Source organism: Hippoglossus hippoglossus, chromosome 8, assembly GCF_009819705.1.
Source record: "Hippoglossus hippoglossus isolate fHipHip1 chromosome 8, fHipHip1.pri, whole genome shotgun sequence".
Lineage (NCBI taxonomy): Eukaryota > Metazoa > Chordata > Actinopteri > Pleuronectiformes > Pleuronectidae > Hippoglossus > Hippoglossus hippoglossus.
The window spans coordinates 23,345,707-23,370,344 of record NC_047158.1 but is presented as its reverse complement, the minus strand read 5'-3'; the positions used below and the strand labels follow the sequence as shown (position 1 = coordinate 23,370,344).

The following is a 24,638-nucleotide window of genomic DNA, read 5'->3' as shown; positions in this document are numbered from 1 at the left end:
GTGATGTTCAAACTCTGAAGTTAGTTTCATCGTCATCTTGAATCAAGCCCAGGATGTCTGTGTTTTCAGCAAACTTAATAGTAACTTGATCAGATGTGTGGTTTCTGCATTCATTTGTGTGGAGAGTAAATAAACCTTGGGAGATAGCGCGTGATTGGTCCATCTGATGATTCCACCATTTACTCATGACTGCAGGAGTCTCTCCATCATAATACCCCCCATGATACAGACAGAGACATCAGGTTAGCATGGGGGGGGGGGGGGGGGGGGGTTGTAGTGTAATCCAGGACTGTCCAGGACTTCCTAAATTTTATTCTCCTTTTGTCCTCAAACAGACCCTTTGTTTAGCACAAGCCTATTGTTTTGTTTTTTAGAAAGTCATATCAGATGGAAATACTTAAATACCTGTCTCTGAAAATAGTAATGGAGTAAATCTACTTAGTTTCTGCTCAAATTGAAGAAAAGAGATGTCTCAGGTCGTGATGGTGACTTTTACGTAAGGCGTTGCTTTGAGACAAAGTCTTCCCCAGGTCCATCCGCTGGATGTTATAAATATGTTTATACATATGTAAATATGTATATAGAAATATATAATAATACATATGTGCGACGGGTAGTATCTGTAAATATGACATACCCTGTCTCTTTTATTGCAACCCAGCCCCCCCCCCCCTCCCCAACGCTCAGACGAAGGATGCTGCAGCAGCTGAATCTTCTTCCATCCTCCGGATCTGCAGCAGCTGACGGACGAGCAGAGAGAGACAGGGAGAGAGAAACAGAGAGACAGGGTGAGAGACAGACAGAGAGAGAGACAGAGAGAGAGAGACAAATAGAGAGAGAGACGGAGAGAGAAACAGAGAGACAGGGTGAGAGACAGACAGAGAGAGAAACAGAGAGACAGGGTGAGAGACAGACAGAGACAGAGAGACAGAGACCGACAGATAGAGAGAGAGAGACAGGGTGAGTCGATCTGTTTGTTTGTTTACCCTCCTCTGTCATCACTGTTTCATCTTCATCCTCCATCTTCAAACTCTGACGGTGCAGTTTCCTGTGTGTGTGTGTGTGTGTGTGTGTGTGTGTGCGTGTGTGTGTGTGTGTGTGTGTGTGAGTGTGTGTTTGTGTGTGTTTGAGTGTGTTTGTGCATGTATGTGAGCGTGTGTGTGAGTGAGTGTGTGTGTGCATGTGTTTGCGTGTGTGTATGTGTTCTTGTGTGAGTGTGTGTGTCTGTGATCAGCTCCTGATCTTTCCAAATTAAAGCAGCTGAATGATCACTTCCTGTTTGCAGTGAACTCAGTGATGTCTTGAACCTGAATCATTGGGATTTATCACTGGATTCATGGAGGTTTATTATTGAAGTGACCGAGAACAGCTGTTGTATCTGTGGTTGGGAATCGTTTGTATTTGTGATTAATTCTTATTCTGCTTATGGATCACAGTTCATATTGATTCAGATTTCCTGTAGGGAAGATCTATGATGGTGTAAAACTAAAGTTAAACTAAACACATTCTGAGCTGTTGTATGTCATATTTATACTGACTGACACAATCAGAGACTCAAACACTCAACATTGTTTCATCACCTTATCTAGAATGTTTGCTCAGTTTCATGGAGCAGGGAAACATGTCGTCCTTCGTGACCCTCCTGTGTCTTCTGATGCCTGTTTTTCAAACATTCACATCAGAAATGTTTCTGTTCCATATGTTAAATTTTGTCGCTCCATGTTGTTTAGTGACTGAGCCATGTCCACTGACCTGGACGACACCGACAACGTGTTCGGTGAGTCACTGTGAACACACACTTCTTTTCTTGTTCATTTCCAAATAAAAGCCACGTTGTTACAACCTTTAAACTCACTCAAGATTAACACAAAACCAACACACCTGAAAACACATCACATGACCGGTCACCTACACAGGTCATGTGATGTAAACAGGAAGTAGATTGTCTCCTCTGTAGTTGGTTGCTTAGTAACAGAAACTCCTCTGAAGGAGGAGCAGTGAAGAGTCAGAGCAGGGATTTCTTTTCTCTGAGCGACGACGAGGTGGAAGTGTTACCGACAGGAAGTGTTAGCGACGCTTTGTGTTCACCGCTGGTAGTCGAGTCATGTGACTGATGAGAACCAGGCAACCGCCAGTCGTCATGTGACCTTCGGTGTTTCAGACCTGAACGAGGCGATCCCAGAGACTGAGCTTCTGGACAACAACATCCAGAAAGGCCGAGCCCAGCTGTCCATTAAAGCCCGGAGGCACCGCCCCTCGAGGTCCTGTCACCGCGACAGCGTGAGCTTGACGGAGGGAGATGATAGCCTCGACAGGAAGGTACAGACTTTATTTTACGTTGTTAAACATGAACCAATCAGTGAATCATCACTTAAGTAGATTGGATTAAATATCATAAATAACTTCATCCTGGTAAAGACGTCAAGCTTTAATAAAATAGATTTTATGATTAAAACATTTAGAGTCAATAAAACATATAATATTTGAAATGTTTATTAAGTTTATTTCAAGAGAATAAATCAGTGATGTCACTTTAGAAAACGTTTGCGTTGTGTGTGTGTGTGTGTGTGTTTTCTCAGGACAGTCAGTTATACTCTGCCTGCTCACCTCTCCACCTGGCCATGCGAGGCTCCTCCCCCCCTCCCGATTCGCTGCTTTCTGCTCGAAGCCCCGCCTTCTCTTTCGACACGTCTCTGGTGAGACCAATCAGAGATCAGGTTACACACCCAGAGAGAAAATGTTAATGAAAACGAATGAAAACCTCTGTGGCTTCACTTAGACTTCTCAGGTCCGTCACTCTCCAGAGGACGGAGGCGCGTCATTGGCTGCTCCCCCACGGGGACGGTACCACCAGCTAACCAATGCCACGTCCCAGGAGGCTCTGACTCCGCCCAGCGCCTCGCCCTCCAAATCCTGCCCCTCCTCCAAAAGTTCACCTGTCTACATGAGGAGGAACAGAAGGCCGGACAGTGAAGGTACACACACCTGTACACACCTGGTGTCATGGTTTCTGAGTCAGTGTTGTCACACTTTAAACACACTCCTGTGTGTGTGTGTGTGTGTGTGTGTGTGTGTGTGTGTGTGTGTGTGTGTGTGTGTGTGTGTGTGTGTGTGTGAGACAGTGTTGGTATCTGATACAGACACCAGTCCTTCTGACCCCGGCAGCCCGACTCGTGTCTTTGACAAGAAAACCAAGAGACGGTTCTTGGACTTGGGGTAAGACACACAATCACACACAATCACACACACACACACATGCAGACAGTGTGTCAGAATGAGCATCAGTGATTGGCTGTTGGATCACATGGTTACACACTGGTGAAAGATGATGATATGGTATTAATGTGTGTGTCTGTGTGTGTGTGTCAGGGTGACTCTGAGACGTTCGTACGTCAGAGTGAGGACAGAACAATCCAACAGACTGTCAGTCAGGTGAGTGTCACATTATAAAATCTTCATGTTGATGAGTGTCCTCATGACGTCCTCGTCCTCAGGGATCAGAGTCCGTCTCGTTCCTTCGTTCCATTGTCCTGGTTCACTGAAGGACGAGGGTCTGTGACTCCACCCCCCAAAATACCCCCGCTGAGCCCCCCAACGCCCCGAAGGGCTCACTCTCAGGTACACTCACTTCCTGTGTGTGTCTGTGTCACTGTGTGTTACTGTGTTTGTGTGAGTGTTAGCTGTTACTGTGTGTGTTACTGTGTGCATTACTGTGTGTGTTACTGTTTGTTACTGTTTGTGTGTGTGTGTGTGTGTGTGTGTTACTGTGTGTGTGTGTGCAGGAGTCCGTGCTCAGTGAGGAGTTTTCTCCTCCTCACTCCTCCCCCCCCCCTGTCGACTCCTCCAGATCCTCTCATCCGTACCACACCCTGTTCTCTGATGAGGTAACACATACACACAAGGTAACACACACAGTAATACACACAGTAACACACACACACACACACACACACAGTAATAAACACAGTAACACACACACAGTAATATACACAAACACTGCAACACATACACACACAGTAATACACACACACACAATTCTACTGTGATGATGTCATCAGTCAGAGCCGACACCTGTCAGTCATTAACATCCCCCCCCCCCCCCCCCCCCCCCCCCCCCCCCCCCAGCCTGGTGATGAGTCATCATGTGTCGCGTTGTCGTGGACGACTCAGCAGGTTTGTCAATGGCTCCAAAGACTCAACATGGAGAAATATGTCCCAGAATTCAATGCGAGAAACGTGGACGGACAGCAGCTGCTGCAGATGGACGGCAGCAGGCTGAAGGTGATGGCAAGAGGTTGTGGGTTCAAATCCCGAAGTGGTTTGACTCTTCTAAAACTATTTTAGATAAAGTGTAGTTAATGAATATTTTAACAGTGTATTTTAAAGGATCATGATTTATCTTCAGTCCAGTTCAGTTAAAGGGATAGTTCACTGAAAAATGAAAGTTCACTCATTATCTCCTCCCCACTATGATGGAGGGGGGGGCCCACAAAACACTTTTCAGGGGGTAGATTCTGCTCTAAACAGCGTTAGAGCAGAATCTACAACTGAAGCAACTGGTGACTGATTCTTCAGATGGGATAAAACAACAGAAAAAACATAACATGCCTCCATATCTGCTCCTGTGGTGTCATCAAGTGTCCACAAGCCCCAACATTCAAATTCGACTCAAAACGACGTAATTTACACCACGTTTTAAGCCTAAATGTCCACCGGAAGTGGCTAAGCTAGCAGACGTAGCCACACGATGGTGTGTCCGAGGTTCTGTGAACGCACCTCATAGGAAGACATCACAGACATTTAGGTTTAAAACTTGGTGTAAATGACCTCGTTTTGAGTTGAATTTGAATCTCGGGGCTTGTGGACACTTGATGACATTTCATTGAGCTGACACTTTTATCCAAGGTGACTTACAATAAGTGCAAATAAACATTTTATATTATTTTATTTTTTTATTAACCGAGGTGTGGTCTGAAGAGAAGTGTCTTCAGTCTGGAGGAAGATGTGTGGACTTTCTGTCCTGATGTCCATGTGGAGCTGGTTCCACCGTTTAGGAGCCAGGACAGGAAACAGTCCTGATGTTGTAGAGTGACAGCTGTCCCTCACAGTGAGGGAGCAGCTGATTGGTCGATGCAGAGCGGAGTGGACGGGCTGTAACGTTTGACCATGTCCTGGATGTAGACTGGACCCGATCCGTTCGCAGCACGGTACCAAGTACTAGAGTTTTGAAATGGATGAGGGCAGCCACTGGTAACCAGTGAAGGGAGCGGAGTGGTGTCAGTGAACGCAGGTTAAAGACCAGTGGAGCTGCTGCTTTCTGGATGAGCTGCAGAGGTCGGATGGCAGCAGCAGGTAGACCTGCCAGGAGGGGGGGGGCAGTAGTCTAGGTGTGAGATGACCAGAGCCTGGACCAGAGCCTGGACCAGAACCTGGACCAGAACCTGCACCAGAACCTGCACCAGAGCCTGGACCAGAACCTGCACCAGAACCTGGACCAGAGCCTGGACCAGAACCTGCACCAGAACCTGCACCAGAGCCTGCGCCGCCTTCTGAGTGAGAAGGGGGCGTATCCTCCTGATGTTGTGCAGCATGTATCTACAGGAACATGTTGTTACAGTAATGTTGGCAGTGAGGGAGAGTTGACTGTCGAGTGTCACACCCAGGTTCCTAGCAGTCTGGGTGGGGGGGGCTAAGTTGTCAAAGGTCATACTCAGGTCGTGGGTGGGAGGAGCCTTTCCCTGGAAGGAAAAGTAGTTCAGTCTTGTCGAGGTTAAGTTTCAGGTGGTGTGCAGACATCCACTGAGAGATGTCAGTCAGAGATTCCTGCTGCTGCCTGTGTTTCAGATTGGGAGAAAGAGAGGATTAGTTGGGTGTCATCAGCGTAGCTGTGGTAGGAAAAGCCATGTGAGTGAATGACAGAGCCAAGAGAGAAGAGGAGGGGACCCAGGACGGAACCTTGAGGGACCCCAGTAGTGAGAGGACAAGGTTCAGACACAGATCCTCTCCAAGTTACCCAGTAAGTGTGGTCGTTGAGGTAGGATGAGAGCAGGGAGAGAGCAGAGCCTGAGACACCCAGGTCCTGAGGGGGGGGGAATAAGGATCTGGTGGTTCACTGTGTCAAATGCAGCAGAGAGGTCTAGAAGGTTGAGGACAGAGGAGAGAGAGGCGGCTCTAGCAGTGTGAAGCTGCTCAGAGACAGCAAGGAGGACAGTCTCAGTTGAGTGGCCTTGAAACCAGACTGGTGAGGGTCAAGAAGGTTGTTGTGGTGGAGATGGGAGGAGAGTTGATTAAAGATCGCTCGCTCAGAGCTGTGGAAACAAAGGGAAGAAGAGAGACAGGTCTGTAGTGGTTTACTTCAGACGGGTCGAGGGGGGGGGGGTTTCTTCAGGAGAGGGTTTACTCTTGCCTCCTTCAGAGAGTTAGGGAAACAGCCAGTTGACAGGGAAGTGTTGATAAGATGGGTGAGAAAAGGAAGAAGGTCAGGAGCGATAGACTGGAGAATGTGAGATGGGGTCAAGGGGGCAGGTGGTCGGGGGGGCGGAGGTTACCAAGGTAAGAACTTGATTGGGAGACGGGGGTGAAAGAGGAAAGTGAAGGGGATGAAGATGAAGATGATGGAAATGTTACAGAAGGAGGATTAGAGAATGAGGAGCGTAGGTCATCTATCTTTTTTGTGAAGTAGTTGACAAAGTGGCTTGGTAGAAGGGGGGGGGGGGACTGGGGGGGGGTCAAGGAGGTTGGAAAAGATGGAGAAGAGTTTTTTGGGGTTCGAAAATGAGGATTGAATTCTAGTTTGGTGAAAAGAGCTTTTGGCTGCAGAAACAGGAGCAGCATGGAGGCATGTTATGTTTTATTACGTCTGAAGAATCAGTCACCAGTTACTTCAGTTGTGTTGGATTCTGCTGCAAGAATCCAACACCCCCCCCCCCCCCCCCCCCCCATAATGGGGAGTAGATAATGAGTGAATTTTCATTTTTCGGTGATCTATCCCATTAAGTCTGTCAGTAACTCTGACCTCTGACCTCTGCAGGGTCTGGGCGTGCTCAGCTCGTCTGATCGCTGCACTCTGAAGCGTCGCATTAAAGAAATTCACGCTGCAGCGGAGAAGGAGAGAAAAGTTCTGGACAAACTGGAGAAACAAAAAGCAAAACAACGCAGGAAAGAACAGGAGCAGCGCAGGAACTGAACATTGCCACCAGAGGGAGACACTGACTCACCTCTGACCTTCAAATAAAATCATCTTTGAGAAACTTGTTTTGTTTATTTGTTTCTCTTTAATGAAGCAGAAAAGAAACTGATCAGCTGATGTTTTGTGGCGAAGTTAACAAAGACTTACTTTTACTACACAGCTAACGTTAGCATCAGCGACTGTATATAGAGACAAAAATATCTCAGATACACTCTGTCATCTTGTGGTGATGACGTCAGTCAGAGTCTGTGCAGTAGAGATCGTGGTATCGAGGCCCTGCCCACACACGCTCTCAACCAATCCTGAGTCAGTCTCAGCTGTCAATCATTACATCTCAGCCTGTTTTTATATCATCAAATAACTAAACCAAACTAATCAGAAACCATCTTTACAAACATTTATTTAACGTCTACTTTGATATTTTTGTTTTGTCCATGTCCCATCTGCTAACATGGAGGAGGAGGGTTAAGGGCCTATACTGCATCCAGCCACCAGGGAGCAATCATGAGGATCTGGCTTCACCTTTGTGAACTGTCATGTCGTCCATCTTTATTTACAGTGTGTGGTCCACATTAACAGGAACAGAGGTCATACATTCTGAACACTGGAGATTCCATACAAAGTCAAACCAAAGACGCTTCGAGAAAAGACTTTGCATCGAGAGGCTTTGGTGCTCGAGTTGAAATATTTGAACTCGGGCATCAAATTTCCAATCAGCTCCTTCACCCACGTTACAATTGACCAAAATGAATAAGGATGTAATTGCTTTTGTCACTTTGTTAGCGAGATGGTTAATTCTATTTAGATGGAAATCTTCTGTACCCCCTTCTCATGCTATTTGGATTAAAGATGTTTTTGAATTGCATAAAATAGGAAAAAATCTGGCTCACACTCAAAGGGTCTATGAACAAGTTTTATACAATGTGGGCCCCCTTCTTTTCTCATGTTGGGAGATTGGATCTCCCTGTGATCCCAGAATGATGTATGTTTATATATATGTATATATATGTATATATGTATTTCAATTTTACTTTCTTACTCTGTCCTCCTTGGATGGGGTTGGGGTTGGGCATGTATGAATACACAAGGTCTCTTGTATTTTGGGGGACTTGTGTTTCTATTGGATAAATTACAGGTGAATTTATTCTGTAGATGTTGACCTATCGAAAACCCAATAGAGTTTAATCCTCGGGCACCGACCAGAGGATGATCAGACCGGTCCCTGCTCGGCCTCAGTGTTGGAACAACATCGAGACAAAGCTCCTGAGCCGCTGACCGTCCCCGACTGTGAACCTCTGCGTGAACTTAGGGACCAACACACATCAACGCTTCTCTGGTGATTCCACGTTCACCACAGCGTCTGGATCAGCCAGAACTTCTCTACTGGGGAGAACAGGAAGTTCAAGAAAATTCACGTTACGTGCGATTGACCCGAAATAAACACAAATGATCCCGCGATGTGTTTAGGGCGTTTGGTGTAAAAACATCATCACACACTGTTTTCAATTATTTGATTTTATCATGAAACAGGTCGTATATGACAAGTAAACAAATACACAGGTCCTATTTAGTGATAGAAAATACAATAAATAATGTTATATATATAAAACACGAAGATATATGCTAGAGTGCAAAGGCGTGGGTGTCCCCTCACCAGAGTGATGGTGGTTATTGCACTTAGGCTGGAATACTGCACAATCCTAAAATAGCAGCACATGTATCTTCACAGGGTCGATATTGTTCAGGATGTAGTCGAGTGTGGGAGAAGTGCAGCTGCTGTACAGTGATTGTGTGAGTTCACTGTGCTAATGGACCTGGAGCTGTTCCTGAGTCTATGTGAAGAGGCCTTTATGATGTTATTGGCTCTGCAGAGGAAACAGGAGCCGGCCGGTCTTCCAGAGCAGCCGGAGTACCACCAAGAGGCAGTGAGCCAGAATGCTCTGGATGGTGGAGCCTCCACCAGCAGCTCCCAGGTTGGTGTTGTTAGTGGAATCACCGGGTTGAGATCCTCACTTGTGTGGTTTATGGATGTGAGAGAGTAGTGCACAGCCTTGTTTGAGGGTGGAGGAGAGTTTTTATTATCAGCAACATCACATGACCATCGACTCCTGACCAGGTTTTAACAACCTGAGTAAGAAACGACAACAAAATATTTGTACATGCATAAAAAATAAATAGAGATAAATAAAGTCAATAAATCAGTTTAGTTTAGCAGAGACGTTCAGTTTCAAAGAACCTCATTTCACTTCCTGTACTGACTCAGCCATTCTCTCGCTCTCTGCTGAGTCATGTATGAAATCAATACACTTGTTTGTGCTGCGGCCTCAGACGAGGTCAAAGGCCACAGGTCGACAAACGGCTCCACCAAAATAATGGCCCGTAAATAAATAATACACCATGAATAATCAATAAATATCAGTAATAAATAAAATCTTAATTCAGTAACTGCTTATCTGATCAATCAATCAATATATCAAATTTTATTTGTATAGCCCATATTCACAAATCCCAGTTTGTCTCAGAGGCTTTAACAAGGTGAGACGTCCTCTGTCCTTAACCCTCAACAAGAGTCAAACTACTAAAACCTTTAACAGGTAAAGAAGGTAGAAACCTCAGAGACACATGTGAGGATCCGTCTCCCAGGACGGATCCTCAGAGACACATGTGAGGATCCGTCTCCCAGGACGGACACAAGTGAACAGATGTCACGTGTAAAGGAGAACATCACAAAGATAAAGGTTTTAGCAGCATTGACAAGAATAAACATTTTGAAGCATAACTGAAGGTCAGTGAATTGATGGATTAATGTCAGTAATGGTCGAGTATCTGAGGAGAAATACTATGTATCGAGCAGTCCTGCTTCAATCACAGTCTGTGGTCAGCAGCCAGCAAGATCATGATCCACCATCAAGATCGGATGCCACTATAGTCCACAGTCATTGTCCACTGCCGCCATTAGGATCCATCATCAGCTGCCACCTCGGTCGTGGTCCACTACCAGTATCTGATGCCAACACGATAAAGGATCTGCCTTTATTATCACGATCAGCCAGCACGATGCAGAATCCGCCAAACTGGATCCACCATTACGATCTCTGATACGCGATCCACAGATCTTAATCCATGATGTGGATCTGTGGACGATAAGGCAAAGGGACTCCGGGGAAGAAGTCAAGTCAGTAACATGTATTGATGAGATATTAATTTCTTTGATGTGATAAGGATGGAGAAGAGGAAGGAGAAGCTGGAAAGAGAAGCTCCGAGTGTCATGTGTCCCATGACACACAATCAGAATTGTTAATAAATAATTATCAATAAAGAATTGATCTGCAGATAAATCACAAGAGCGATTCCTGTCAACTTCTGAAAACGCTGCAGAAACTCTGAGTGGTTAAAGAAAACAAAGCATCAGGACGCAGGTTCGAAGACGCAGGTTCGGAGACGCAGGTTCGGAGACGCAGGTTCGGAGACGCAGGTTCGAAGACGCAGGTTCGAAGACGCAGGTTCGAAGTCAAGTCAGCTTTCAGTCTTCATTCAGCCCACCTCAGCTCCACTTGTGCTCCATCTCTTTGACCCTTTTTGGATGAGCTAGGAACTGGGATGAGTCAGACACCAGCAAGATGGCGCCGGGTGAAACACCCACTGAGCCTCAGATTCACTGTTCAGAAACCAACGGGTCTTTAATATCTTTATCTTTATTCCAATCCCACCGGTGGGCAGGGCTTAGGGTGCACCTGCAGCTCTGCGTCTGTAGGTGGCGATGGCTCTCAGACTGCGGATCAGGTCGTGACAGAACGAACGAAGCTGTGTCAGCGTCACATGGACCGCCACCTGCACCTCGTAGTTACCATTGAGACGAGAGGCCAGATCCAGACTCTGGTTCTGTTCCGGACTCTCGGCGCTGAGCTGAGCTGCCTCCTTCATCTGAAACACAGAAAGACGCATGAGCAGCCAATCGCTGCGGTCCGCAGTAATGATGTCATCAGGTGTATGTTACCTTGTTGATGTGGGTCAGCAGGTCTCTGAGGTCGGCTCGCAGGTTCGTCAGTCCGCTTAGCCTGTCAGACAAAACTCCCAGCAGCCCCTGGTACAACAGACAGCCCACTGACATACGACTCACACACATGTCCTGCAGGGGGCGACACAACCACACATGACGTGACATCAAATGGTATCACAGAGACAAACTGGGAATATGAGACAAATGAAATGTGACTGATCGAAAGAACCATAGACTAAAGAAACCCTGTAATAGTGGAAGACCACTTCCAGAACCTGTTCTCCATGAGAACCTGAAGAACCTCTTCAGACTGACCTTTGTGAAGCGTTCAGACAGTGGTTTGAGGATGGGGGCGGCGGGGATGCCCAGTGAGGTCACCATCAACTGCAGGTTTGGGGTCTGAGGCGAGGGGTCCAGGGTCAAACCCTGAGGAGGACAGGAAAAGGTTACTGACAAAAGAAGAGCAGGAGTGGAGCTGAGCCAGCCAATCAGAAGTGTTGATCACCTCTGTGTTGATGGCGGCGGCGTGCACGGCGGGGAGGTCTCTGAGGATTTTCTCCACCAGCGTCTTTGCCCGTTCCGCTGCCTCCCTGAACGCCGGGGGAGTGTGGGACACGGGAACTGATTTAACCAAAACTGCAAACAGGCAGTAGTACAGCAGGGCGAGGACTGGAGGGGGAAGTGTTTGCAAGTATGGAGAGTCAATAGTGCCAGAAAACCATATTTAATATTTGTGTGATTAAAGAAATGAAAAAGTAAATTCAAGCTTCAGCAGAGTTTGATACCGGACACTAACATATGGAAACATTTATTGCTTACAACTGCAGGAAAATTACATTTGTAGTTTTTCAACGAGCTGTAAGTGTTTGGTCATAAAAAATAAAACAATTTACAAAAGTGTAAAATGTAAACATGTATCAACATAAATGTGTTTTGTACCTTTCTACTCTGCTGTAAAGACAAGTGCTTTGATCTATTAGCATCTTTAGCATCTTAGTTTTGGACGTCAACATAATGAGGCTGATGGGACGTTTCGACCAGATGATAAAGAGTTAGAGGACAAGTTAACGTCCAAAGCACAGCTGTGTTATCCTGTGACGTAATATCCACGTCCAAACCTTCAGGTAACAATAAACAAAGATGAAAGAGCCAATCACCATCACGTCTGTTTTTAGATACGCATCAATTCTTTTAAAAAACAAACCAAATTAATTTTGGTCTTCACACAGTTTTTGTTTCTCTGCTGTCCAGCTAAGTTAAGCTAACGTTAGCAAACTGTTCCACACAGACGATGAACGACTGAACAACCCAATAACTGAGCCTCTGTGGCACAAACAACCTCCCATACAAAATCACACAGGGCAACAACAAGCCTCCACAGATCAGGTGAGTCCTCAGGTGGAGGATCAGCTGATCATCACAGATGCTCCAGGTCTTACCTGTCCAAGAGTCCATGTCTGTCTGTCTGTGTCTCTCTCTGTCTCTCTCTCTCTGTCTCTCTCTGTCTCTGTGTGTCTCTCTGTCTCTCTGTCTGTCTCTCTGTCTCTCTGTCTGTCTGTGTGTCTCTCTGTCTCTGTGTCTCTCTCTCTGTCTGTGTCTCTCTCTGTCTGTCTCTCTCTGTTTCCGCAGATAAATGCGTTAAAATGTTTTGCGTCTGTTTTTATGCGCACTCTGTGTCTCGCGGGATTTTCCCGCCGCTGCATCATCATTCGATAAAACCCGAAGTGGCGAAGCTTCAGAAAACTTGTTGCGTAACAACGCACGTTCACACCTTAGTTTCTACGTCAAACTGTGACCTCACCCAGGAAGTACTCACTTACACTTACTATTACAGTAATATGAAAAAACCTCAAGTCACAGTCCTGCTTTGAAAATGTGACTTTAGTAAATGTATGTGCAGAGTATTGTATTATCATGTTGTAACGTCATCAGACGCTGCACCTGCACAGTAACTGTAAAGTATCAGTAAAGTATCTTATTCTTTTAACATTATCTGTAATGCGTGTGTGTGTGTGGGTGTGTTACTTCCTTTGTGTCGTCATCCTGGACAAACTGACTCAGCAGGAAACACTTTTCTGCTGTAAGAAAATGTCACAGTAACTAAGTTACTAAGTTTGTAACATTTACAAAATCTATAGAATCATGAATAACCTTTATTATATACACAATCTATATCTACATTATTTTGTAATATGTAGACAAAACATAATTAAAATAAACTTAAATCATATAGCACCTTTTGAAAAACTGACAAGGTGCTTTGCAATAGTCTATATCCACATTATGATCAATATATACACACATCTATATCTACATATAAATATACATCACCATTACTAATCTGTAAGAATCTATATATACACACTCATTGTGTATCTACATTAACATCCGTCATGATCTATACATACACATTAATGTGATGTTCTATAACTATATCAACATCACTGCAGAACAGAGAAAAAGATCTTTTCAGTTTCATCGTTTATCTGTTGAATAAGTCAGGAACATTAATGTTTGCACTTCCTGTAGTCTACCCATTTCAAAATAAAAGCACTCCGGCGTTTCTGTTGACTCGATCCATTCATTTGTTTTAATTGTGAGATATTTACATGATCATACTGTTTAGAACAGATTTTATTTTCAGACCCTCTTCACACAACATTACCCAGAATTCCACAGACACAAATCAGGTGAAATCAAAGTTTCTTTTATTCATCTCAGTGAGAGAAAAAAACCAAAGGTTAAAGTTCAAGCATTACAGCAGAATACACACCACAGAGAAAAGACAGGAGAGGGGCATTGTGGGTTATAAATGATCTACTAACATCAGTGTGCCGCCAACACACAGAAATTCTTCCTGTCTGCACAGGAAGTCCGTTCAACAAGGTCACGGGAAACTGTCGTCATCGTCCTCGGCCATTTCTTTTGCAAACTCCAGGTCCTGCTGCTCACGTTCCCGACGCTCCTGAACGCATCACACACACACAGTGATACAAAATGTAGCATAGCAGTGAGAATGTGCAATCATCTGAGTGTGTGTGTGTGTCTGTGTGTTACCTCGGCTGACTCCAGGTCTTTGTTGTAAGCTTTGGGAGGAAACCTCATGGCCTGCAGGGGGAGACGGAGTCAATTATCATTTCACACTCTTTAAAATTTGTGTGTCTGTGTATCGGACAGTGTGTTACCTTCACAGACATGTTGTGTATCGGACAGTGTGTTACCTTCACAGACATGTTGTGTATCGGACAGTGTTACCTTCACAGACATGTTGTGTATCGGACAGTGTGTTACCTTCACAGACATGTTGTGTATCTGACAGTGTTACCTTCACAGACATGTTGTGTATCTGACAGTGTTACCTTCACAGACATGTTGTGTATCGGACAGTGTTACCTTCACAGACATGTTGTGTATCGGACAGTGTGTTACCTTCACAGACATGTTGTGTATATCCAGACAGAAGGAGATTCTCTGGTGAAATGCCAGCTGAGGCTCTCTGGTGCCATAGATGTCCATGGTCTCTTTTGATTGGACAAAACCTTTCTCGTGGTTGATGCTCGCCTCGATCACTCCGTCACGGATCGCCTGAACAACACGGATGTGATCAGAACCACACAAATACATGATCTGACTGACTTCTTTTCTGTGATCTTGAATTAATCCTTGTTACCTTGGCGACGATGAACTCTGCGTCCTCAGGACTGTCGAGCTGCAGCTTCAGAGCAATGTCGGCCAGGGAGATACGAGAGTACGACAAGCTGATCATACGTACACCTGAAAATACACAGTGAAGTTAACATCAAGTTTTCCGTCAGATACAACAACCTGCAGGATAACAGCCTGTGATTGGCTCACCGGTCTTAATGACGTTGTGTCTCAGGCGGATGATGAGTGTGTACGTCCCGTCCGTCTGAAACTTCTCCCCAAACTGATCCAACGCCTGGTTAAACTTCGCCAGGTTACCTGTTCTCACAGCTAGAGTGACAGAGAGAGACGGGGAGGGAGGGTGAGAGGGATAGAGAGAGAGCGAGAGAGACAGACCATAAATGAAGTTCTACAAAATAAACATTTCAAATAAAAGAATTTCAGATGTTTCACAGCACTTTGGGGGGGTCAGTGGTTAGGTTGCCGTTAGACTCATGGTTGGACGTTGAGTGGTGATGAGTTCAGGGTTAGGTTCAGTGAGTGTAAATTCTAACCCTGTGTGAGCAGGAAGTACGGCATCAGTGATCTTTTGAGTGAAGGTTGTCTGAACTGAAGTCTGTCAGGAATCTCTCCCAACAACAGCTCCACTACGATCAGCAGCTTATGGACCTGCACACACAATCAATGATCCGGCTTCAGTGATCAATCACCGATCATCTATTAATCATCATCTCAGTGTCAGTTCATACACACCGTCTGTTTGAATCCCACTGCTGTGTGTTGTGGAGCTTTCCTCAGAGCGTTGGTCAAAGTCCTGCGAGCCTCCGAGTACTCCAACTGAATCGCTTTAATACGACCTGCAGGGGCACATGACACGCAGGGGTGGAACAAACGAAGAGCAGTAAAATAATGAAAAGTTCATGAAGTGATCACATGGAGGCGTCAGTCTCACCTGTGTAGTACAGGTATCGGGCCCACTCGTTATTGTTGGCGAGTTCAGGAAACACAGACTTGGACACAAGTTTCTCGGCCTGGTCGTACAGGTTGAAGTGCAGGTAGTTCCTCAGCAGCAGGTTGAGGAGAACGGCCTGACCGTCAGCGTCGTGGCGCAGAGTCGCCGTCCGCAGGCGAGTGTGGAGGAAACTGAAAGAGTAATAAACACACCATGGTTTTACACGCGCGTCTTTTAAGACCAGAGTGTGTGCAAAAGTGTGCTGTTAGTGTACCTGCGTATGGTGTCAAACTGCTTGAGGAACTCGTACACTCTGGCATGATAATAATAACACTTAGCAGCGACCAGATCAAGAGCTCTGCGGTTCTTCGAGCCGATCTTCTGCAGCAGGTCGTCCGACACTTTCTGAGCCTGAAACATAAGAAATCATCATCATCATCATCATCTTAGTCGCTGTGCTGCCTCTCCTCACCACGTTCAGACATCAGACAAACCTCCATGTATCTCTTGTTATTGGTCAGATGAACCACCAGCAGCAGCTGCAGGTAAGCCTCCACCTCAGGCAGCAGCGAAGCAGACGCTGCTTTACCCGTCCTCGGCCGAAACTGGACGTCCCCGTCCGCCATCTCCATCGGCTGAGAGACAGAGCGACAGCAGGGATTAGGGATGGGCATAATTAATCGACGATCGATTAATTGATCATTAAGAATTTCGTCGATGACATCATTTTTTCATCGATAAAACTAATGCATGTTCTGTTGCGTAGTGTGAGTCTTGAAGGAATGCAATGGATTTCGCTATGTGGCAGCAATTAAACATTTTACCACACGGGGCAATGTTTGAAAAAAAGAAAAACGCCACAGGCCTACTCAGTTACCTGCGAGTTTCCGTGTATTTCAAAAGTAAACATGAAGAGGTCACGGCGAAGTGTAGCGTTGTAGTGATTGTAGCACATGGCTACAATCAGTTAAATTTGAACTCACATTTTATTTAGAAAGTGCTTTTAAAATAATTGTACACTGTTATTAAAATTGTGCTGTAATTTACAAAATAATGTTAAGTGTGTAACAGTGGTCAGTGCTCTCCACACTGATTTCACATTCATTCGCTTTAGACTTAACTTATAGCCTTTACTGTATCGGGGGGGGGGGCATACAGGGCCAACCATGAGGTTATTACTTAAAACACGTGATAATCTGAAGGAAGAACTTTTATTTCCACACCTCTAGTAACATCTAGAGGTTAAGTTACATATTACTAACAACAGAAACCAGAGAAAATGAACTCTGTAAAACCTTTTGTGGACATTTTGTGTAGTTGTCCTGTGAAGCAGCAGCAGCAGATTGTCCGGGTCAGACTTGTTCACAACAACAGGAACATGTGGGAACATTCATGACGTATAAACTCTGCTGTGGAAAGATCAGTGTTGTTGTTTACAGCTCATCCACACCGGCGTCGGCCCTCATCACCAGAAGATCTGGAATCTTAGAAAAATAGTCCAGCTCCTCCAGGCGGACACATCCATACGTGTGGTCACAAGAAGGTTTGTGTCTCAAGAGCCTGGAGGAGACACCAGGAGACAACAGGAGAGCTGGACAGTAGAAGAGCATCAACCCAGCAGCAGGACCAGTATCTGCTCCTTCGTGAAGGAGGAACAGGAGGAGCGCTGCTCTACAAAATGACCTCCAGCTAACTACTGGTGTGTTTCTGACCAAACTGTCAGAAACAGACTCCATGAGGAGGCATGAGGAGCCGAGGTCTTCTAGTGGGACCTGAGCTCACATCTCCATTCACCAGAGAACACCAGGACCAGCAGGTCCACCACTGCAGCCTCGTTCTCCTCACAGATGAGAGCAGGTTTACACTGAGCACATGTGAAAGGTGTGAACGAGTCTGGAGACGTGGATCAGTGAAGGTCTGAGGAGGCAGATCCTGGGAGGGTCACACAGACCTCAATGTCATAGCCAACATGCACTGGGCCCTGGGTTCCTCCTGGGTTCCTCCTGGTGCATTGATGCCCTGGACTGACCCTCATGTTCCTCTGACCTAAATCCAGTTGAGCACCTATTGGACGTCATGTGTCGGTGCATCCGACGCCACCACGTCCGTCCACGGTCCAGGAGGTGATGATCCAGGTCTGGGAGGTGATGATCCAGGTCTGGGAGGAGAACCCCCAGGACTCCATCCTGCGACTCCTCAGGAGCATCATGTCCAGACACTGTCAGGAGAACAGGCAGGAGGAGGCCACACCCACTGAGTCACATGATGACTTGATGAAATTCACACACGTTGGATCAGCCTGTGGTTTCAGTTTGTTACTGGGATGTTCAGTGTGGTTTTGAATCCAGTCCTCAGTGGGTTGATGGTTTAAGTTTCCATTGACTGTTGTTATGTCATTTTGTTCTCAACTAATTATACAATGTTCATCAGTAAAGATTTTAAACTTGAATCATTCATTAACATCTGATGTGTGATTGATCAGTGCATGTTACCAGCTTGGTAAACATGGGATTATGATTGTATAGTTAGTATTCCAGCGTTTCCTCTCGGAGGTCGTGTGTGTGTGTGTCTGCTCTTCACACACAACCTGACGATCACATTTATTTAGTTGTTAATTGATGGAGTCAGATCATGAATCCGGATCGTTCCCGGCACTTTAACCCTGATGCCCTGGCTGTGTGCTTCTCGTGTTGCGGGTGAACTGAGTGATCAGGTCCTAATAAGTATATTTGTAAAGTTAGCGCAGGTCAGCGGGAGCATAAACTCTGTGTGGCTCCGCCTCCAGACAGATGAGAGAAGCGACTCGCTAACATGTTGCTGCCGTTCTCAAGTAAAATGGGGTCACTCAAGGGAGAAGGCAAATATTAAAAGATTGATTCCTCTTTTTTATCAATCAGTATCGTATCATTAAAACGAAGATCGATTATTATTTTTAACTCAGCCCTAATTATTACAATTGATACCAATCACTCTTCTGATGATCGACACATGTTTTTTAAACAAGCCTTAAATACAAGGTGAGAGAATGAGTCTGATTTACAGGTGAATCAATACTAGAAGCAATCAGTGATCATGCCCTCACCTCCTCCAGGAAGCCCAGCAGGAAGTCTCTGGTGGCCGCGTTGTTGGTGAAGAAGCCACACACGGCTTTATGCACCACGTTGGTGTTGAGACGGCGGCTGGTTGACGGTAACGCTCGCAGGGCACGGAGAACGAACCGAGGCTCCTTCCCCGACACCGCCTTCTCGATCTGCTTCACATGCTCCTTGATGTCTGAGCAGGGGACAAAGGACAGAGGTCAGAGAAGTGGCCTTTCTGATATCCGGCTGCACAGACCAGGACAGTTTGACTGACAGCAGAACCGAGGATCAAACTGTTATGTATAATAAAAACATGAGAACAAACATCCAGAATCAAATAAACTTTACTTATAACATTTCATACAAACCACTAAAGTGAAAAGGCGAATACAATGTACATAATTTAATTTATCTTTTTATATTTCTATATTCTCTTGTCTACCTCATTCTGAAGTACCTGCTGCTGTAACAACTAAACTTCCCCGGTGTGTCGATCTATTAAGTTTTATCTTATCTTAAATCAGCACCACAGCACTGAGGAGCGTTTCTCCGCTGGTCAACAAGTGATTCTGCTCCTCATGTTCTCTAATCATCACACTTACAACTGAGCTCTATAAAAACCTGCTGAATTCATATTTATGTTCCTGCATAAACAGGGCGTCACTTCTTCTGCAACAAAGAAGTTAAAACACTGTGTTGAGTCATAATCTGCGGAAAGAAATTTGTGTGTGTCTCTGTCCCTCCTCACACACAAACTATCACATGGGATATTCACCATCTAGTCCTATATTCAAACAGTTATTCAGGGATGATGTCGGATCATGACTCCGGATGGTTCAGGGGTCTCATTTATAACCGTTGCGTACGCACAAAACGGGGCCTGAAATGTACGTACGCCACTTCTCACGCAAACGTTGGGATTTATAAAAACAAACTTGACAGGAAAATTTGCGTATTTCCACGCAAACTCTGACCCATGTGTACGAATGTTTTGGAGACGGGAAAGTGGCGACGCAGACGTGAGGTGGTGAACTGAAGCCAGATTATTGATCCACTTCATCATTGACATTAAAACCAACAACTTCAGTTGTGCTTGCACTACAAAACTGTTCCACATGAACCTTTTAATTTAAAAATATATAAAACAAATTACGTTTAGATTCCATTGAACAGCGGCATTACAGAGCCGAGTCATTAACAGGTTTTAATAATATCTTGTAACACTGTGCGTGTATCATCAGATCACTGCAGTGAACGGGACTGAGCCATCAGGCGCACAGAGCGACCTGGAGATCACTGACAAGAAATTAAGAAACTTTCCAAACAATATCCCAGAGGAGGTGAGGATCCACTGATGTGAGGGAATCGGTTCGATGCTCTAAATAAATAAATACTGCGGTGACACTGGTGCGTGATGGATGCACGCGAATGGAAGGATGAGGAAACGAGGGTTCAGCGATGTCTGATCAGCTGATATAGATTCTGTTGAATCCCTCGACCGACGGGAACCATCCCAGTACAAACACGAGCATATAATAATTCTGTTAAATTCTATAGATTGAGGACATCACAGTTGTCTCTGAATTTAATAATCCTGCAGTTTTGGATGATTAAAATACGATCAGACAATACAACAAGTTCCTTCACATTCTGACAGTGGTTTTTTTGCCTTCACCTTTGAATTGGATCTTTTTTTATTTCAGGCTCGGTTCTTTCTATCGTCTTCACTCTCACTCGCTGTGTTAACAGCAGCAGAGTATCAGTGTATTTTATTTATTAATCACATCACTGCTGTCCCATCAAATGTCTCTTCACCTCCACCTCACTAACAAACACCTCATGTCAGAAAGTTTCGCTTCCTCTTCTCATCGCTTGATGCAGTGACTCCGTCAGGACTCACACACAAACTATCACATGGGATATTCACCATCTAGTCCTATATTCAAACAGTTATTCAGGGATGATGTCGGATCATGACTCCGGATGGTTCAGGTCACTTTAACTCTGATGTCCTGACTGTGTCACGTCTTGTGTAGCAGGTTTAAACTCTAGAGAATCAAGTCAGTCACCCAAACCTCCATCGGCATAGTGGTGAGTAAATAATGTGTAAATTGAGATTTTTGGGTGAACCATCCCTTTAAGAACGGTTGGTGAATGAGGCCCATTGTTATTAATGTGTAAAACGTTAACAGTCTGCGGTACTGTGAGATTCAAAAGAAATGTCTACTTTAACCCACTTATGCAGTTTTTATCTGAGATTTGTTCCTATGCAAGAACAGAAAGTTCACTTTAGAGAACTCATGCACTTTTCAGAACCGAAATGCTTCTGTAAAATAATCAGTTTGAGTGTTTTATACTTTTAATTCTACAGTTGTATAAGGTATTAATAACCATAATATTTGAACTTTTTTCTTTAAAAGTTCTAAAAGCCATGTTGAAGAGGAGAGTTTTAACCCTAGGGTAACCCTAACCCGCTCCAACGGGTCAGGTTGGTTCTGTTCGGCTCCACCAGCTGACAGGTGTATCCTCTGAGGAGTCTCAGAGGATACACCAGCTGACAGGTGTATCCTCTGAGGAGTCTCCTCAGAGGAGCTCAAAGGATCTTGTGGGTCTCTGAAGACCATGGTCCTCCTAACAATCCACACCAGCTCCAAAAACTGAGACGCTGTCAAAAGACAGTTCTGTCCTAAGTTTTTGTCAAGCTCTTGATGTCCATTATCAGAAGAATAAAATAAATTAAAACAAATTTTAACCCATGAAAAAATAAAGTGTTGTCCCATCAGTTATTTGTCAAAGTTTTGTTGAGCTGTTTAATCTGTGAAAAAAAGAAAGAAATTAAAACCAAGCATGACAAAGAATCTGTGCTGAGTCTGAAGCTGAAGCTACTTCAACCTGTGGACCCGGTCTCACGTTAACTCCCCGGGGGACCCGGTCGGTGTGGACCCGGTCTCACGTTAACTCCCCGGGGGACCCGGTCGGTGTGGACCCGGTCTCACGTTAACTCCCCGGGGGACCCGGTCGGTGTGGACCCGGTCTCACGTTAACTCCCCGGGGGACCCGGTCGGTGTGGACCCGGTCTCACGTTAACTCCCCGGGGGACCCGGTCGGTGTGGACCCGGTCTCACGTTAACTCCCCGGGGGACCCGGTCGGTGTGGACCCGGTCTCACGTTAACTCCCCGGGGGACCCGGTCGGTGTGGACCCGGTCTCACGTTAACTCCCCGGGGGACCCGGTCGGTGTGGACCCGGTCTCACGTTAACTCCCCGGGGGACCCGGTCGGTGTGGACCCGGTCTCACGTTAACTCCCCGGGGGACCCGGTCGGTGTGGACCCGGTCTCACGTTAACTCCCCGGGGGACCCGGTCGGTGTGGACCCGGTCTCACGTTAACTCCCCGGGGGACCCGGTCGGTGTGGACCCGGTCTCACGTTAACTCCCCGGGGGACCCGGTCGGTGTGGACCCGGTCTCACGTTAACTCCCCGGGGGAGGATCATTGAATCCGTTAAATATCTGAATCTAACGCGTTCACGGTTAGCTCCTGGTTGTTAGCCTGTTAGCCGGCTATGCAAACAGGCTAAGCGGCTAACAGCGCAGGGAGACCGGCAGCTGTCCCGGTCTGTCCCGGGGCAGTTCACGGTAATATTTACCCTCCAGGGTCAGGCTGTCCTGCTCTTTGACTTTGGCCGCGCCGGTCAACTCCTCCTCCGGCATCTCCACGTCCTGCGGCTCCGGACCCTTGGGCTTCTCGGCTTTGGTGTCCCGGCCTCCCGCCTTGTCTCTCCTCTTGGCCGCTGTCTCCTTCATCGTGTCTGGAAGAAAAAGTGCGGACAGTGAGGACACACGGAGCTCCGTCACAACCACACAGCGACCTGGACCGGGCCTGGACCGGGTCGGACCGGGTCTGATCGGGTCTGGACGGGTCTTTACCTGTCTCTTCTCCTCGGGCTAACTTCACAATGACTGGCAACTGTTGGAGCGCAGAGGATTGTGGGATACTGCAGGCAGCACGAGACGATCACAGAAACAACAGCGCAGGCAAAGGTAATCAAAAACAGATGGATCGATATTCAGCTGTTTGTTGTTTACGAACACACTGACGTCATCTGGCTGGAGAACAAACAGAGCTCACTCGTGTTTTTTGAGATTATAAAAAATTATATATATATATATATAATTTTTTTTCTACATAATAATTCTATATATAAAACACAAATGTTCAGTGTTGATGAAATTAGATAAAAACATTATATATTTTATCTTGATAAACTGAGCAGTTACAAATATTTAAAAAATAATTCAATAGAACACATAATTATTTATATTATGTTCTATTGAATTATTTTTGAATGAAGTTCAGAAATAACTGGGTTAGGGTTAGCCCTAACCCCACCAATCAGAGAGCAGCATAGTGATGTTCCTATCAGGCAGGTGGCAGGTGTCCGGTGGGCGGGGCTTGCCTCAGCTCAGGTCTCCTCCTGAGATGTTTCATTCAGAGGCGGACTGAGGTGGACCCCCCTGGAACCAGGACTGTAACAACTGGATCCTGGTTTAACACTGGATGTCAGTGCTGCTGACACAGTGAGTACAGCACCATCAACAACCACAACAACACCATCAACGACACCATCTACAACCAAAACAACACCACCTACAACCACAACATCATCTACAACCACAAAAACACCATCTACAACCAAACCAACACCACCTACAACCACAACACCATCTACAACCAAAACAACACCACCTACAACCACAACATCATCTACAACCACAAAAACACCATCAACGACACCATCTACAACCAAAACAACACCACCTACAACCACAACATCATCTACAACCACAAAAACACCATCTACAACCAAAACAACACCACCTACAACCACAACATCATCTACAACCACAAAAACACCATCTACAACCAAAACAACACCACCTACAACCACAACACCATCTACAACCAAAACAACACCACCTACAACCACAACATCATCTACAACCACAAAAACACCATCAACAACCACAACAACACCATCAACAACCACAACAACACCACCTACAACCAAAACAGCACCATCTACAATCACAACAACACCATCTACAATGACAACAACACCATCAACAACCACAACAACACCACCTACAACCAAAACAACACCATCAACAACCACAACAACACCATCTACAATCACAACAACACCATCTACAATGACAACAACACCATCAACAACCACAACAACACCATCTACAACCACAACAACACCATCTACAATGACAACAACACCATCAACAACCAAAACAACACCACCTACAACCACAACATCATCTACAACCACAAAAACACCATCAACAACCACAACAACACCATCAACAACCACAACAACACCATCTACAACCACAACAACACCATCTACAATGACAACAACACCATCAACAACCAAAACAACACCACCTACAACCACAACAACATCTAAAACCACAACAACACCATCCACCATCACAACAACACCATCAACAACCACAACAACACCATCAACAACCACCTAGAACCACAACATCAACAACAACACCATACACAACCACAACAACACCATCTACAACCACAACATCTACAACCACAACAACACCATCAACAACCCCAACAACACCACCTACAACCACAACACCATCAGCAACCACAACACCCTCAATAACCCCAACAACACCATCAAAAAACACAACAAAAACACCATCAACAACCCCAACACATCACACAGAGACACACAATGAC

At 45.6% G+C, this 24,638-nt stretch overlaps 3 protein-coding genes across 11 annotated transcripts; 1 reads left to right on the top strand and 2 right to left on the bottom strand.

Moving 5' to 3' along the window:
• Positions 1 to 777: 777 nt before the first annotated feature.
• Positions 778 to 7,250, top strand: samd14 (sterile alpha motif domain containing 14). Of its 9 annotated transcripts, none has more exons than XM_034592869.1 (11): positions 778 to 823; positions 1,732 to 1,777; positions 2,162 to 2,319; positions 2,580 to 2,696; positions 2,780 to 2,975; positions 3,123 to 3,216; positions 3,370 to 3,432; positions 3,495 to 3,618; positions 3,783 to 3,884; positions 4,126 to 4,281; positions 7,031 to 7,250. In XM_034592869.1, the coding sequence occupies exons 2-11, from the start codon at positions 1,741 to 1,743 to the stop codon at positions 7,184 to 7,186; spliced, it is 1,203 nt and encodes a 400-aa protein (XP_034448760.1). In that variant the 5' UTR covers positions 778 to 823; positions 1,732 to 1,740; the 3' UTR covers positions 7,187 to 7,250. The 9 variants fall into 9 exon arrangements, with proteins under 9 accessions (XP_034448760.1, XP_034448761.1, XP_034448762.1 ...); XM_034592870.1 differs by having other exon boundaries at positions 3,783 to 3,902; positions 4,126 to 4,294; positions 7,031 to 7,205; XM_034592865.1 differs by having other exon boundaries at positions 779 to 841; positions 3,783 to 3,902.
• Positions 7,251 to 10,881: 3,631 nt separating this feature from the next.
• LOC117766137 lies at positions 10,882 to 12,672 on the bottom strand. Its single transcript, XM_034592877.1, has 5 exons — positions 12,629 to 12,672; positions 11,695 to 11,858; positions 11,505 to 11,615; positions 11,187 to 11,318; positions 10,882 to 11,113 (listed from the first exon to the last, which is right to left on the bottom strand). Exons 1-5 carry the CDS (start codon positions 12,642 to 12,644, stop codon positions 10,913 to 10,915), a joined length of 624 nt encoding a protein of 207 aa, XP_034448768.1. The 5' UTR covers positions 12,645 to 12,672; the 3' UTR covers positions 10,882 to 10,912.
• A 1,203-nt stretch (positions 12,673 to 13,875) lies between these two features.
• On the bottom strand, positions 13,876 to 23,369 carry psmd3 (proteasome 26S subunit, non-ATPase 3). The gene is made up of 14 exons (XM_034592863.1): positions 23,323 to 23,369; positions 22,793 to 22,860; positions 22,513 to 22,674; positions 18,869 to 19,059; positions 16,281 to 16,421; positions 16,061 to 16,197; positions 15,787 to 15,977; positions 15,588 to 15,691; positions 15,389 to 15,503; positions 15,045 to 15,164; positions 14,860 to 14,963; positions 14,619 to 14,774; positions 14,247 to 14,297; positions 13,876 to 14,154 (listed from the first exon to the last, which is right to left on the bottom strand). The coding sequence occupies exons 1-14, from the start codon at positions 23,352 to 23,354 to the stop codon at positions 14,077 to 14,079; spliced, it is 1,650 nt and encodes a 549-aa protein (XP_034448754.1). The 5' UTR covers positions 23,355 to 23,369; the 3' UTR covers positions 13,876 to 14,076.
• Positions 23,370 to 24,638: the final 1,269 nt, after the last annotated feature.

Excerpts from the sequence above, each read along its gene's own strand:
- samd14 (XM_034592865.1), top strand. The coding sequence starts at position 1,741 with ATGTCCACTGACCTGGACGACACCGACAACGTGTTCG. Across the intron at positions 1,778-2,161 it reads CGACACCGACAACGTGTTCG|ACCTGAACGAGGCGATCCCA; the intron begins GTGAGTCACTGT and ends TCGGTGTTTCAG. Across the intron at positions 2,976-3,122 it reads CAGAAGGCCGGACAGTGAAG|TGTTGGTATCTGATACAGAC; the intron begins GTACACACACCT and ends TGTGTGAGACAG.
- LOC117766137 (XM_034592877.1), bottom strand. Across the intron at positions 11,616-11,694 it reads CCGCCGCCATCAACACAGAG|GGTTTGACCCTGGACCCCTC; the intron begins GTGATCAACACT and ends TGTCCTCCTCAG. Across the intron at positions 11,319-11,504 it reads TGTCTGAACGCTTCACAAAG|GACATGTGTGTGAGTCGTAT; the intron begins GTCAGTCTGAAG and ends CGCCCCCTGCAG.
- psmd3 (XM_034592863.1), bottom strand. The coding sequence starts at position 23,354 with ATGAAACATCTCAGGAGGAGACCTGAGCTGAG. Across the intron at positions 15,978-16,060 it reads CAGTTTGACACCATACGCAG|TTTCCTCCACACTCGCCTGC; the intron begins GTACACTAACAG and ends TTACTCTTTCAG. Across the intron at positions 14,298-14,618 it reads TACACAACATGTCTGTGAAG|GCCATGAGGTTTCCTCCCAA; the intron begins GTAACACACTGT and ends CTCCCCCTGCAG.